Consider the following 14,507-nt stretch of genomic DNA (forward strand, 5'->3'; position numbering starts at 1 on the left):
GCAGTCGCCCTCTCCAGGGGGCTTTCGGTCAATCTTTCCATGTCGGTGCATATTATACAGCACTCAACTATCTAAGCCCTTATCACACTGGTCACCCCCCCAGACTCTCAGCCCCCATACCCCCATAGGCAACTCCAGGCCTTCACTCTGACTATTACCTCACAACTCATGACAAGCACATGATGTGAGAATGGCCATGGCTCAGGTATTAGCTGAGACAAAAACTGAAAAAAGAGAGACAAAGGGATAAAGGGTAGCTTGTTGCACTGGTGGAACATTTTCTATTGTGCTGAGGTCATTCCTTCATGTCTGGTAAAACATGTAGAGCTCGCTTATCATTTTCTCATATCATGTTTCAGGGAAATCATACTGTGATGTGTAATACTATATGTTATTTTTCTGTTGTCAAAAATGTATAATCAAATGTATTTAAAAACCAAAAGTAATTAATGAAATATGATATAGGTTATTTTAAAATGGAATCACACTCGATATTTTTATGCTTCTCAATGTCATGACTATTAATTTGATTATAAATAGTCTTTAGTTTTTATTCCAGACCAAACTGATAAATGCTTAAATGCCTGTACAGGAGTAAGGATGCACCATCTGATACACTAAATTGGTATCTCTGCTGATATCGACCGTATTAAATGGATCAGGTATCAGTCAGATGTGACCCCTGAGATGGTTAGCTTAGCTTAGCATAAAGACTAGAAGCAGGGGGAAACAGCTATGTTATATTTAGTTTGTTTATTCCTTAAAAAAACAAAAAACGAATTGAGGTTTTGCAGTGGGTTATGTGCCGGACTATTTCTTAGCTGGGCACAGTAACTTCCTGGTATCCTGTCGTCCACGTGTGGTTTCCAGGCAACTAGCAGAGACTCAAAGAAGTCACTGCTCCCGGCTAAACTAAGCTAACCATCTCCTGGTTCCAACTTTATTTTTAACATCTTTAACTGCACTTCACTTCACATTTTGAACAGAACTAGCTGTTATTTCTGTCCTCAAGTGTGTTTTTGGCAGACCTGGACATTTTTTCCCCTTATGTGACTGTTGGATGCCGTAATGCTGCATTATCCGTACATGTTCCCAAACAACCGCTCCTAAAAACACACATAGAAACACACTCGTAAGCAAAACTAGATACTGCTTACAGCACTGGGTACACTCCTGTGGCAGACAAAAGAGCAACAGTATGATATGCTTTTGCCTCCTGATGCAGCGGCCTGAGGATTAGGATACTTCAGTATTTTCTGGAGTGAAGCTTAGCAGAATTTTAGGTTGAAAGTGAGCATCTTATCCTTGTAAAGCATGGAGTCTGCTATGTGTGCATGCTTGTATAATGGCAGGCACGATGCCTTGTACATGTGTGGTGGATGCAAATGGAATGGACATTATTATAACTGCTTATTCTCTGAGGAAGTAATTTGTAAAGCTTCCATTCTCCATCCCCCCATATCTCTTAACCTTTCCTCTCCCTCATTTCAGCCTTTTAACCTCTGCCTTTCTTCCGTCATGTTCCTCCTCTTATCTCTCTTCTCAGTTTTATCCACTTGTTCTTTTTCTCACTCCAAGAACTCCCACGACACAAGGAGTCTTCCTCTCCTCTCACTGACACCACTCATGCTGGTTTGGTAGAAGTGGTTAGTTTATTAAAACACTATATATACTGTAGCTCTGTTCATATTATATCACAGCAGCTTCTACACTGATGTGTTGGAACCACTTTCTTTTCCATTTTTTTTGCCAGCTCAGCTTTTGATTAGAGAACAAATTGCTTCCCTACACGTACTTTACTCGCTTTCTGGAAAGACGCAGGGAGCTTGAGCTCCTGCTGGGACCCCTGGAGACTCTTCTCTTCATTCTGGGTTAATGGAAGTAGAAGCTCAATAAGGGAACTATATTGTGTATATAGCCTCATTCATTACAAGACAGTAGTTTCAGCCTTTAGTGTTACCAGTTAGAAGATATTTAGTCATTAATTTCTCTCTCTGACTCCCAACAGGCAGCAAGTGCAACTTAACTTTGTCAATGTGTTGAAATGTGTTGCAGTCCCTCTGTAATCTTTTGTCTTTCTTTCTTTGTCTCTTCCTCTCCTGCTGTCCATCCAACAGATATATTTGAGGTCCTGATGAGGCAGGCGGAGAATTACACTAATGCCGTCCTCCAGGAGTCATACCGCAACATGGCTGATCAGGCCGTGGGCCCTGTGCGGGAACTCTTCACAGATATTAGTCTGTTCCTGCTGGGGTCTGAGTTCAACATTGACGAGTTAGTACAGCGATTCTTTGACGCTCTCTTCCCGCTGGTCTACAATCACCTGATCAACCCAGGCCTCAGCGACATATCACCAGGCTACGCTGAGTGTGTAAGGTCGTCCAGCCGTGATGTGAGACCGTTTGGTGGGGCGCCCAGCCTCCTGGCTGATCAGATTGCTCGCTCTGGGGTCTCCGGGAAGCTTCTTCTTCAGGCACTGCACCTCGGCATCGAGGTCATCAATACCACAGACCACTTACAGCTGAGCCGCGAGTGCAGACGGGCCCTGCTAAAGATGCACTACTGTCCTCACTGTCAGGTATGGTTGCATGTCTCTGAAGTGAGTTTATCAGTCACAATTAATGGAAGTCTTCACCGGCATCACTGATCCCAAAGTAATTTGCTTCACAGGGGTTAACCCAGTCCAAGCCCTGCATGGGTTACTGCCTCAATGTGATGCGGGGCTGTTTGGCAAGCATGGCAGAGATTGACACCCACTGGAGAGAGTTTGTTCGCTCGCTGGAGGGCCTGTCAGCACGGATGGAAGGACCTCAGGATTTGGAGCAAGTGCTTCTGGGAGTTCACACACTACTTCATGATGCTGTCGGACACGCTCAGAAAAATGGACCCCGCCTCTCAGCACAGGTCAGATCATCTTTGAGGAGAGATTTAGTATTGTTTAGGATGGTTGAGTTGAAACTGTACTGGGGTTTTGTGGGAGGTGAAAACCAGTAAATCTGACAGGGTGAATGGGAGAGGAATAGATTAAGGATAAAGCATTTCAGTGTCAGTCCTGGAGAGATTTTTATTCTGAATTACACTGCTGTTCCAGCTGCTAGCTCCATGTCAGATAGGTAAGTGGTGTGGAGACCAAAGCTGAATTGCTTGAAATTGCACTTACCACAGACAACAGGTTAGTCAGAACAGACCAGACCAGAACTCTCCAGAAATACATCCATGTGTGCAGCTCCAAGGCAGTCAGACATTTAGAAGTTTAACTGCCAGACAGAGAAGAGAGTGGCAACAGTCACTCTTCAGGCTTGGACTAATTTACTTAAACTAGAAAGTCCTTATCAATAAAACACAAGTATCTATAAAAGTCCAACCATAAAATATGAAACATGAACATGTAACTTTCTGTCTATATTTATTATATGTTATGAAATGAATTCCACAAGATGTTTGTTCCTGAACTACTGTGTCTTTCATTTTCTGATAGAGACATCACAGCTCCATCTAGTGGTTGTCTAGTGTCGCTGCTGCTTGATAGGCCGCACATGCAGTACATTCAGAAATGGGAGATGATAGGCTTGGCTGCACTAATGGCCTTAGTATAAACAGCTGTCACTCACCATCTAAAATATGGCTCATTGGTCATGCATCAGTGCAGTTTTGCAAGATTTAAAATGTTTCTCACTCAGTGTTTAGACCTAAATTTGTGTCTGTCTCATTGGGTAATAGGTGCACAAACTGTGTGGCCCACCAAGCAGGAAGCCTGCGCAGTCAGTCAGCATCCAGCGCAGCAGCAGAGAATCCATCCCTCTTAAAGCTCTTGTCAGGGTGTTAGGGGACTCACTCGCTGTCAGGAAAAGGTAAATGGGTGAAAGATGACAGATGTGTGCAAGTGTTATTTTCAGATTTGTTTTTCATTAAATCTAGAATTAATATGTAAAACACTTTGTTAACCAAGTTAATTATCTGTGTGCCTACATGTGGCTGCTTTTTTAGGGATTTTCTGAACAGTCTACGTCTCTACCGCACGTACTACGGTGGCCTGGCGGATCAGCTGTGTGTGAGTGAGCTGGCCTCCGGTGATGGGCTGTCCTGCTGGAATGGAACCGATATTGTAAAAAGGTTTGTTTTATTAAGAGGGTTTTTCCTTTAATTTGTCTCCCATCTGATTAGACAGACATGGTGTCAATATTATTCACTGATAATTTTATGGTATGCCACTGGTTCATATCATATAACTGCATACCTTACCTCCACTATTTTAAGCATTCAGGTATTTTATTTTACATGTATGTGTCAACAAAGCAATGTGGTACTGAGACTATGCAACTCCTTTTTTATGGACAGAATTTAAACATCAATTTTACACTACATACATTAATATATATTTTTCACATTGCTCCAAAGTTGAAGAGCAGAGACACTGCAGCGCATGAGAAATCAATCCTTTCATTTAAAGCCCTCCTCCACTCAAAAATGTGTTTTGCTTATTGTTACTTCACTTGGATGTTTGACCTTACTTTTGCACTAGAAGGCTGTTTTCACATTCATTGGCTGAAGGTGGAAAGTTTCTCTGTGCTCACCTTAAATCTGAATTTAACACGTGTACGTACCAGCATGATTTTACTACTCTGGAAGCCAATCCTTGTCCAATATGGAACTTATATACTTATACTGAAAATGGGCTTTTCAGTGAAGTCATAGACTTCTTTTGTCCAGTAGTTAAACTTTTGAAATAAACAATATTTGAATATTCATAGATTCCTGATTTTTCAGTGAGGTATAAGGAATAATTTTTTTTTAACAAGGTAACAATATTTGTATACATCTTAAAATATTTCTGTAGGGGGTTCTTTATATTTGATGTTTTATTGATTTCTGGTCTCTGAAAAGATACATTTAGAATATGGAATTGGGTCTCAATCTCTGTTAGTTTCTTAGTTACTGCTATTAAACAAAGATTGTTATAGAAGAGATCTGCTTTCTGGTTTACTATTAAACTAAACCTTGGTTCTTTGGTTCAAGACCTACCTGGCCCGCTAATTTCTTGAAAACCTTCCCTATATTCTGCTGGCAGACAGAAAAACAATTAAACTAGCTAACAAGGGTGAAAAAATTACCTTGGCAGAGGACCTAGTAACATTTCTGTAACACTTTCAGCCCGGCATACATCTGAACTTAAAGGCTGCAGCAGCAGAAGAGGTTAAAAAAACTGTTGTACAGCCACTGGGATAATCTGACCAGCACACTCTCTATATATTTCCAATGTTGATTCATGCCAGCTGCGTGGATGAATAAATGAGTATCCAGCAAAATGCTTTACAAACTGCATGTGAGCTAATAGGAATCCCAAATGAACGTCCTGTCGTTCTGTGCTTGTGCACTGTCGGATGTTATAAAACAGGCAGCAGAATTTGATAACGTTAGATGATTAAATTGATGTGAAAATGTATCAGTGGATTCACTGTGCAGAGGATCCCTGCTTATGATGGTCATTAATTAAGGATTCAACGGCAAAATAAGTTTAAAAATCTGCAGCTCTCTTTTGTCTGAATGACGAACATCCATCACTTTAACAGAAAGATGAAGCCAGCAATGTTAGTATTCCATGTCTGAAAAGGGTTTTAGTTTGCATGAAGTTGCAGGTTTCCAGCTCCAGAGACTTCTCACTGAATGATCCTGGCACGAGTAGGCCGTTTGTACACCATTTGACCTCGGTCTAATACACACACACACACACACACACACACACACACACACACACACACATATATATATATATATATATATATATATATATATATATATATATATATATATATACCCCCACAAACAAGCTGACACCGATGTAGAATTATTCTATTATCTGTTAGTGCTCATAGACATAGATCTTGGATATGAATGGTTGTGAACTGGAGCAGACAAACTGGCCTCTTTCAAAGTATCAGTCAGCGGCCTTGTCTCCATTACATCAAAGTTCTCCATCTTACCTGTGCTGTCATCACTCAAGGACCCCCTCATATATCCTCAGTCTGTGGTTGTTCCTCTTAACTGTCAGCTGCTGTCAGCACTGTAGAAATGGCAAGTGGGCCCGTATTTCAAACTACGGTGAGGTTGGGGTTGCCAGTTTGGTTTAGATGGTCCATTGTAAAGGATGACAGCCTTGTTGAGATTGTTTCGCAGTAGCTGTGTGAAGGTAAGAAAGAAGGAGGTGGGTGAGGGGAAGAAGGTCTCTCACAGCCTTCTTAGCATCTTAGAGTTAAGGTAAGTTTCATTCTGGCATTGACAATTTACTTCTTTCATCCTTTGTTACCTTCCAACATAACACCTCAGGTTTCTGTTACAAAGGAGGCAGCCATCTCTGAGAATAGAGATGTTACTTACGTGTTCGAGAAAGAGGCAGGCCAGCAGGCTGCAGGCTGTCTATCATCTCTGCCAGCTGCCTCTGGGAAATGTTTATGGTCTGTGGGCTTCTCTCAGCTCTTTAACGCTCCTTCCCTTTTTTTCTTTCACACCAACATTTATTGATAGGGACTCACAGGTTTTCATTTAGATTTGGTCATTACCAAAAAAAAAAAAATAGTAGAGGAAGAAAGCCGAAGAATTGAGAGACATTAAGAATCTGGAGAGACGAGGCTCTGAGTAGACTATTGAGCCGAGTCCCTGCAGCTTAGCAGATCTACAACCCTTTGCTGCTTTCTATTAGCCTAGAACCATAGATGAGTGGCTGGGAGTCAACACAAGTTGAGACTAAAGCAATAAATAACCTCCTGCCTACGGGTCATAACCTGACATTCACTGAGAGAGAGGGGAATAAAACTCGCTGTCGGATGGTGGCTGATTTACAGAAGCTTATCAAGGCCTCGGAGACCTTAAACGATTGGTTCAGTTGCTCTGTGTGTGTGTGTGTGTGTGTGTCTGTGTGTCTGTGTGTGTGTGACTCTACATTTGAATGTGTGCGGATGCCTTTTATAACTTCTTTGTGCGTGCTGGCACAGATTGTTTTATGGTCTTAAAGTAGTGAGTTGCACCAGAGCTTTGTCTTATTTAATAAAATAGGGCAAACACAAAAAACATGACACAGGAGCCTGCGATTTGAGGGAGATTTAATGCACATCCTCATCTGGGTCCCTGGTAAACAAAAAGATAAAGAACAATCAGATAAGATCATAGAGGAGGAACACAAGCAGCTTTCATCTCAATGTCTATGTGAGTGAATGTAGATGATGGGGCCTCGCTTCAGGGAAGATTTAGTAAACACATTAAACACATTTTTTCTCTTTGTCTCTCTCTGTCTCCTGGTTTGTCCCTTGCTTACACACTCATACTGGAGGGGGGATTGGACATGACATTTTCTGATTAGTATTATGGCTTATTAACATTTGTTCCATCCATTCCATCTTTTGTGACAGCTAATTTTACTTGAAATAATCCCACATTGAACTGTGTTATTGTGCTCACAGTTAGAATGTGAAATGATGCTAAATAATAGAAAAAATAAGACTCAATTACCATACCTGCAAAACAAACCATATCAAATGTTTTGGCTGTTTTGCTCCACGATACTATAGCATGTTCTGAAGATTTGTATGTGGTAGGGCTGGTTATCACACCAGAATGTGACTGTTAAGTACCGAAAGTTGGTATCTAATGCCTCGTAAGATTTGCAGTCTTGTTTACTTATTCATCAACAATATAGATTGGAGACCTTTGTCGTCTTTTCTTAAACTGGCAATAATTGATTTTTTGGGGCCACTTGAGGGCAGCGGAAACAAGCCGTAAACGTTGCCTATTTTAACATCCAGCAGATAATGAGCAGATACTGTATGAAGCAACGTTAGCATTCATTTAAGTTGTGTTTGTGTCCACATGATGAATGTAAGTCCAATATTAACTCTCTTTTAGCTCTGTTTTTGGTCTCTACCAACTCCTGAGGGAAATATGTGGCTCTTTAGCTGCTAAATGCTCCACTATGTTCAACTTTGTCTCCCTGCAGCTGGGCAGGTAGTGTACAGTTTGTTTTTAGAGCTTTTTATGATGAAAACAGCTGCCTGCTGTGGCTGAAAAGAGCGGTGAGAGTGAACCAAAACAGTAAAGTTGCAGCCATAAAACCAATTAGCTTAAAGATGCTAAAAAGCACCTTAGAGCTGAGGGGAAATGCAGAGGTGGGTGATATTTGGTGGGTGCTCATGTGATCCCATGTGGAAATGAAAATATTGATTATAGACTCTTGAAATAAAAAGTTTTCTGAAAACATGTTTACATTTTTTCAAGCATTGAAAAAAGTTTTTATTATGAGAACCAGAATTCAGGTATCATATAGGCAGTAGTATCATAAAAAATTATCTTACGCCCTTATGTATGTCACTCTGCAAGACTGATTAAAATGTTCTTGTGATTTATGTCACTAGACAGCAGGAGGTAAATAAAAATTAAATTGTGAAACATCCCTCAAACTGTGGAAGTGACGGTGATCTTCTTTGGTTGGAGACACTGTCCCCGTCTGGGCAGAAAGGTCAACACATTCCCACATGCTTTCTCCATCCGTCATGGATACACACACACTGAAGGAATGGCAGGTTGCCATGAGCTGTCCCCTCTCTATAAGTGTGTGCGCACACACACACACACACACACACACACACACAAGCAACAATTTCTTCTCTGTTTCTCTGTCGGAGTAACAGATTGACAAAGACAAACAAAGACCTAGTCAAGGGATTACAGGGATTCCCATTCTTTTTCAGTTGCCACACATATACTTTCTAATTCAGTTTGACACTTGATCTTAAAACGTATATGTGAGCGTGCGCAAGGTAGCAAATCTATTTTGGAATCTATTTTATTATTAAGTCTAGACTAAAAAAAAAGTCTTCTTTTCCCATTCTCCCTGCCAGTGAGGGACAACAACCAGGAGTTATCTCTGCTAAAAAGCTACAGCCTCAACAAGTACGAAAGTGTGATGTTTTATTCATGATTACCTCCTCCGGTGTAGACTCGCTTTAATTCATCCCCACCTGCAGTCTGTCTCACGGCTGCCAACACACACCAGGTGTTTGGCGGTGTGTTTATATTTTCAAAGAGCCTTTTTCTAATTGAGTACAACTGTTTTTTTATTTTTATGATAACAAGGCAACTGACCTTGCATGCTGTTGGAATTTACCATGGAGAGATGAGTGCTGTGGGTTGAATGTTACAGTATGTATCGAAAAGATGCTTGAAGACAGGCGGGCAGATATGAGTGTGGCCTTTCGTTTAATCGGCCACCCTTCACGCTGGAGTGGCTGTTTGAGCACTGAACTTTGACCTTTCCCGTGTCTCTTTGAAGCCCGGTTAATCCTGAAGAGGTTAATGACATGGTAATAAGAGCCCTGAGTCGTAGTGCAAGCCTCTCCTCAATGTGTGGCCAGTTAGCAGGGGAAGGGATTGATTCTGTAAATGTAGGTCTATGCTGCTCTATTCATATCTATTTTATTCTATCCTGCTCTTTTCTGTTCCTCATACGACTGTTTCGTCATTTGCCTATTTTGTAATTTGTCTAATTTCCGCTTCCATCCCCCAGCTAGATGTGAAATGACAGCTTTTAAGCTCTGCTAATAGGAATCCACTGAAGAAGCATCAAGAGCTTAGGTTATCCCAGCCAGCTCCGGGAACATACTTCCTCATTGAGGGTTGTCTGAGCCTCAATGCAAAATCCACACAGTGTTCCCATCAGGGGACAGCATGTGTTGAATAGTAAAATATCGCTCTACTCTCCAACGTGTGACACCTTAAAACAAAGCAATGACCCTTTGTGGCCAAAGAGTAATTTTGCCTTCCCGGATTGTTTTATATCAGTAATTTGAAGGTAAAATTATTAAATAATTTACAAGAAAAAAGCAAAGACTTGAGAAAAGTCTGATAAAAACATACTACTTTGCAGAAATATATTTTTATTCTTTCCTATGCAGTTAATTATCTCATGACCCCTGAGGTCCTGAGAGGTTTGAAATGTTCTGTTTGGGATCCTGGAGACCCCGCCCCTCTTTGACAACTCAAAACTTTTTTCTAATTTTTTCTTAAATTTATAAGTATAATTTTGAGCTTATTTAGAAGTCTGCTACAGAAAATGATGCATTGAGATCTCATAGAACACAGCTATATGCCTATATAACATATAAAATTTCCATATTTAGTGATATAACAATGCTTTATGGTTATTTCTGTAATTTGTCAAGGAAAGACCTACTAGTTCAATACTTTTCTATATATTGGGTTTTAATAAGATCAGAATAAAAAAATATGTAAAGGTAAAAAAATTGGTTGATTTTGCAGTTATCATTATTTTTACACATACAGCAGTAGTGTCTGTGGGACCACGAACACTAAGGAAGTAAATCCAGCTTCAACAAAACACAAGGGTTAAGAATAATTATGTGAAATTCATACTGATAGTAGATACATATTGTAGAGAATTCTCCATATGCTGCCTCAAATAAACATAATATCACAGCTGGTTATCTTTGTTCAGTGCACATATTAATGCCTACTCGTTGTCCATTAATAAACCTGCTGGCAACACTGTGGCTTCCCGTTCAGTAAAATGACTGTGGTCATTGCAGTCGTAAATCCAAATGCTTGTGCTTCAGGCCTGATTTAGTGCTGTTGTAGCTATCTTTGACCAGCAGGTGGAGCTCTGCACTTTGGGTTACACACACACCAGAAACATGCCAGATTGCTGATCACTCCACTGCTTCCCTGCATCAGTTTTGATGATGAATGCCATTGAGTGGTGGGTCTTATCCATGTTGTCCCTGACAGTGACAGACCGACAACAAAAGTTAAGTGATAAACAGACACCCTGCAGAACATCAAGTCTCACCGCCTCCTCCTGCATTCGTTTACAGTGATGAACTGACCTAATTTTGAACGGAAAGGAATAACCTTTTAAACATTCACTGTCAAATATATTATGCATAGCTGTCCTCTTAGTCACTTAGTCATGCGAGAAAGTAAGAGTTGTTTCCTTCCATCCCATGAAAAACCCCCAGCTTGAAATAAATGTGGTATAGAATCCCCAGTACCTCAAAGGCTACCAACAGTTCATAAAGTTGAATACAAATATAGCAGAGGTTTTTCTCTTTTCCTGCCTGGGAACCAACTGGGTAATTTAGTGTCTTGTTCTATAACTCAGGCTCCTAACACCAACCATAATTGTTTTGTTTTGACTCATTCTAGGTCTTAATCTTTTGAGGCAAACACTAAAAACTAGCAATAATTCAACAATACAAAACAAACAATAATTCACAGATTTACACATCCTAAAATTAGACAAAAGAGAGAAGGACAGAGATGGGTGGGCTGATTGGACAGTTTTTGATTGAGAGAGAGAGGAGGGAAAGAGGAGAGGGGACATTCTTGAAAGTTCCTCTGTATTGCGACAGCTGGCTACTGCAGATAACCACAAAACCACTGGAGCACTTGAGGTCTGGGTGCTGCATGGCTAGAGTTCCACTCCAACATGACCTTATATCCTGCCTGGGTTTAGACGCAGGGGCTCGGTCAGAGTACCACATCCTGACGATTATCCCAAGTGACAGAATCAAGAACTCTGTCTGGCTGACTAAATTGAGTTCATAAGTCCGTCTTGTATGTGCGTGTAGATGTGCGCGCGCGCTTGCGTGTGTGTGTGTGTGCACGTGTGCATGTCTTTATCTCCCCCCCCCCGTTCTTGAACTATGCATGATTGCTCTGAACAGATAAATTTTCAATCTATCTAGAGATTTCATTTATTTGTGCTCAGATATTATCCCTGATGTTGCTACAGTAACTGCCAACAAGACCACTGTGCAGAAAAGACTGTAAGTTCTGAGTTGGCTGGTTGCAGGTGGTGCATGCATGTATGTGTGTGTCTGTCTAGTCCCATTCATTTTTCAGTGAGTCCACTCCCTTTTTGCTTCTTGAGCACTGATTCCCCCCCCCGCCACGAGTTGGCCGCCTGCCTCCAGCATCTGGAGCAGATTGTGACCCTGCAGTGTGCCAGGTAGCAGGACATTAACAGCCAAGGCCTTATTGTCCACTGATGAGCTGTCAGAGCGCACACCCTCACCCTGGTGTGTGATATCAGCCTGCCTCCATCTACCGTCGAGCACACACACTCGGTCCCCGCGGAGCACTCTTCCTCTTTAGCTTGGATATAAATCAGAGGCTGCGGAAAAACGGGGAACAAAGAGTTGGAAAAAATGTGAAGTTAATGCTCATAAAGAGGGAGCAAAGGTAGCACGTCTTTGGTGAGAAAAGCCTCTGTGTGAGCATGATCTATTTGTTTCGTTATAAAAGACTTAAAGAATTGGAGGTGCTGATAAAAAGTCCCATCTTGTGATTTAATCACAACGACACAGCAATATTGTTTTGATAACAGAAACTGTTTCTCACAGTTCTCAGCAGGAATAGTTCTGCACTACAGACCAGTAAACAATAGACTAACAGAGCAATTTTCGTAATGGACATCTACAATAAATATTCTGATATTTCTTTTCTTGTTTTGTTTTGTGTATGGAGAGTTCATAGTGCATTCTCTTGAGTATTTTTCTCTGTTATTGAAACAATTGTTATGTTGGGATGAATACAGAATAAAAGCTCAGTACCTAATGTTGAGTAGCTCTAAGCATGTCTACATGAATTAGAGTCTTGTGTCTTATCAAGGGCACCTTATTTCACATCGACTTTATTACTACATGTGGACCATATCGATGTTGAGTTCTGCTGCAGAAGAAACTTAATTTCTCTCTCGCAGGAGTGTGTCTGGAAACAAAGACTCTCATATCTTCGTATCATTGTCTTAGCTTATCTCACGGCTGCAGGCTTTTGACAATGCGTGTGGTACCTTCTGTTCCTTTGATTTTCCACTCATTTGTTAACTAAACATGCTTCCCATTTACTGCCACAAAGTGAAAAATGTAGTAGTCATTAAGTATTCATTACCTGTGCAATTTGTTTCTTCTTTATGCACTTTTAGCCTGGAGAGTATTCTGAATGCGTAGGTAGGCTGCATTTGGAATATTGACAGTTTTCGAAGGCAAATGCTCAATGTTTTATTTCTTTATAAGTTCCAGCCAGTTAAACTTCCCCAGTATCTTTAAAATATCCTCTAAACGTTACATTTTGCAGTATGATATCCTTATAAAAAAAGCTAGACAATCATTTCAGATCTGTTTTGTCCTTATCGGGGAGTTTGTACCCACAGAAGACTCAGCACCTCTTTAGAAGTGGAAACCTACCTTTTAGCTCCTGACCTAAGCTGAAAGCTAGGTGTGAATATGCTCTCATTAATCTCACCTCCCACTGTAAAAGGTCTGAGTCTGGAGGCTCCCTGAGAATTAATCTAAATAGCTTTTTCATTTCTCTGACGTAAACACAAATGTCTTCAACAACAATGTTGCACACTGCGGGATGCCCTGAGACCAGACTTTGCTCTCTTATCATTGTCCCTGTAATGTTGTCCTGCAGTTTCTATGGAAACCAAGGCGGCCTTATTAAAAAAAAAAAAAAAAAAGTTTCACCTTCTCTAAGTCTGCCCTTTACCTGACAGCCAAGATAAACGAGCAGGGTCCTGGGAGGAAGGCAACACAAACATGCATCTCTGCTCAGTGGCCCGTGCTCATTGGCTCTCTGCTGGAAGCCCTTATTTACCTTAATGCTGGGAGGTGGTGGGAATGGGGGAGGCTTGAGGGGGAGTAGCCTGTGGAAGGTGTGTGTGTGTGTGTGTGTGTGTGTGTGTATGTGTGTGTGGAGGGGGTTTGTGATTACTCACAATACCTCCCATCAACAACCTTGAACCATGCTGCAATAAAAAGAAGAAAAAGAAGCAAACAACTCTTTCTGGCCCCCATAATGCACGCGGGCCAGATGATGTCATATGTCACCTTCAGCTAATGAAGGTGATGATGACATGCATGAGCGCCGCATACGTTCACCATCTGCTCGGTTCCACCACGCTGGAGCTGCTCCCCACAATGCTGCAGACAGGAGTCGAGGCACGTCTGTACCATAGTACGAGTGTCCCTCGACGCGTGTGAAAGACCGCCGCCTGCATCCCGATGACTCAGGTTTAATCATACCACACCACACCACAGGCTGATGTGACTGGTCTCTGAGGCCACTTATTTTATATCACCTGAGCAACCAGGACGAGTCAGCTGACATGAAAGTGGTCACCAAAAGAAAAATCGCATCATAACTTTTGAGCAGCATCACCTATTAGTAGCCCAGCCCATGCTAATGTTGATAAATGATGTGTTAATTTGCCTGGCTGGTTTTATTGACATATTATGTGTTACAATAGATTTCTTTTCATCTTCCCTTTGTTTTGATTAAAAGAGAGGACAACTGCCAAATCTCAGGATGAAAGACATTAAGATCCTCAATAAGATACAAACATATTTTGGGATAGTAGACAATAATACAAGAAATGAGTCCACAGATGTATATACTGTAATTTTCAATGTCTAAAATGTATTCGTTTTCTAGCAGAAATG

At 41.1% G+C, this 14,507-nt stretch overlaps 1 protein-coding gene across 3 annotated transcripts in view; it reads left to right on the forward strand.

Moving 5' to 3' along the window:
- Positions 1–14,507, forward strand: part of gpc5a (glypican 5a) — a 125,895-nt gene that overhangs the window by 24,563 nt on the left and 86,825 nt on the right. For all 3 annotated transcript variants that reach the window (XM_044200531.1, XM_044200540.1, XM_044200549.1), the window contains exons 3-6: positions 2,118–2,578; positions 2,671–2,904; positions 3,721–3,851; positions 3,988–4,113. In XM_044200531.1, coding sequence (XP_044056466.1) covers positions 2,118–2,578; positions 2,671–2,904; positions 3,721–3,851; positions 3,988–4,113 — 952 coding nt within the window. The remainder of the gene's footprint in view (positions 1–2,117; positions 2,579–2,670; positions 2,905–3,720; positions 3,852–3,987; positions 4,114–14,507) is intronic.

The sequence above is a fragment of the Siniperca chuatsi genome, linkage group LG1 (assembly GCF_020085105.1).
Source record: "Siniperca chuatsi isolate FFG_IHB_CAS linkage group LG1, ASM2008510v1, whole genome shotgun sequence".
NCBI lineage: Eukaryota > Metazoa > Chordata > Actinopteri > Centrarchiformes > Sinipercidae > Siniperca > Siniperca chuatsi.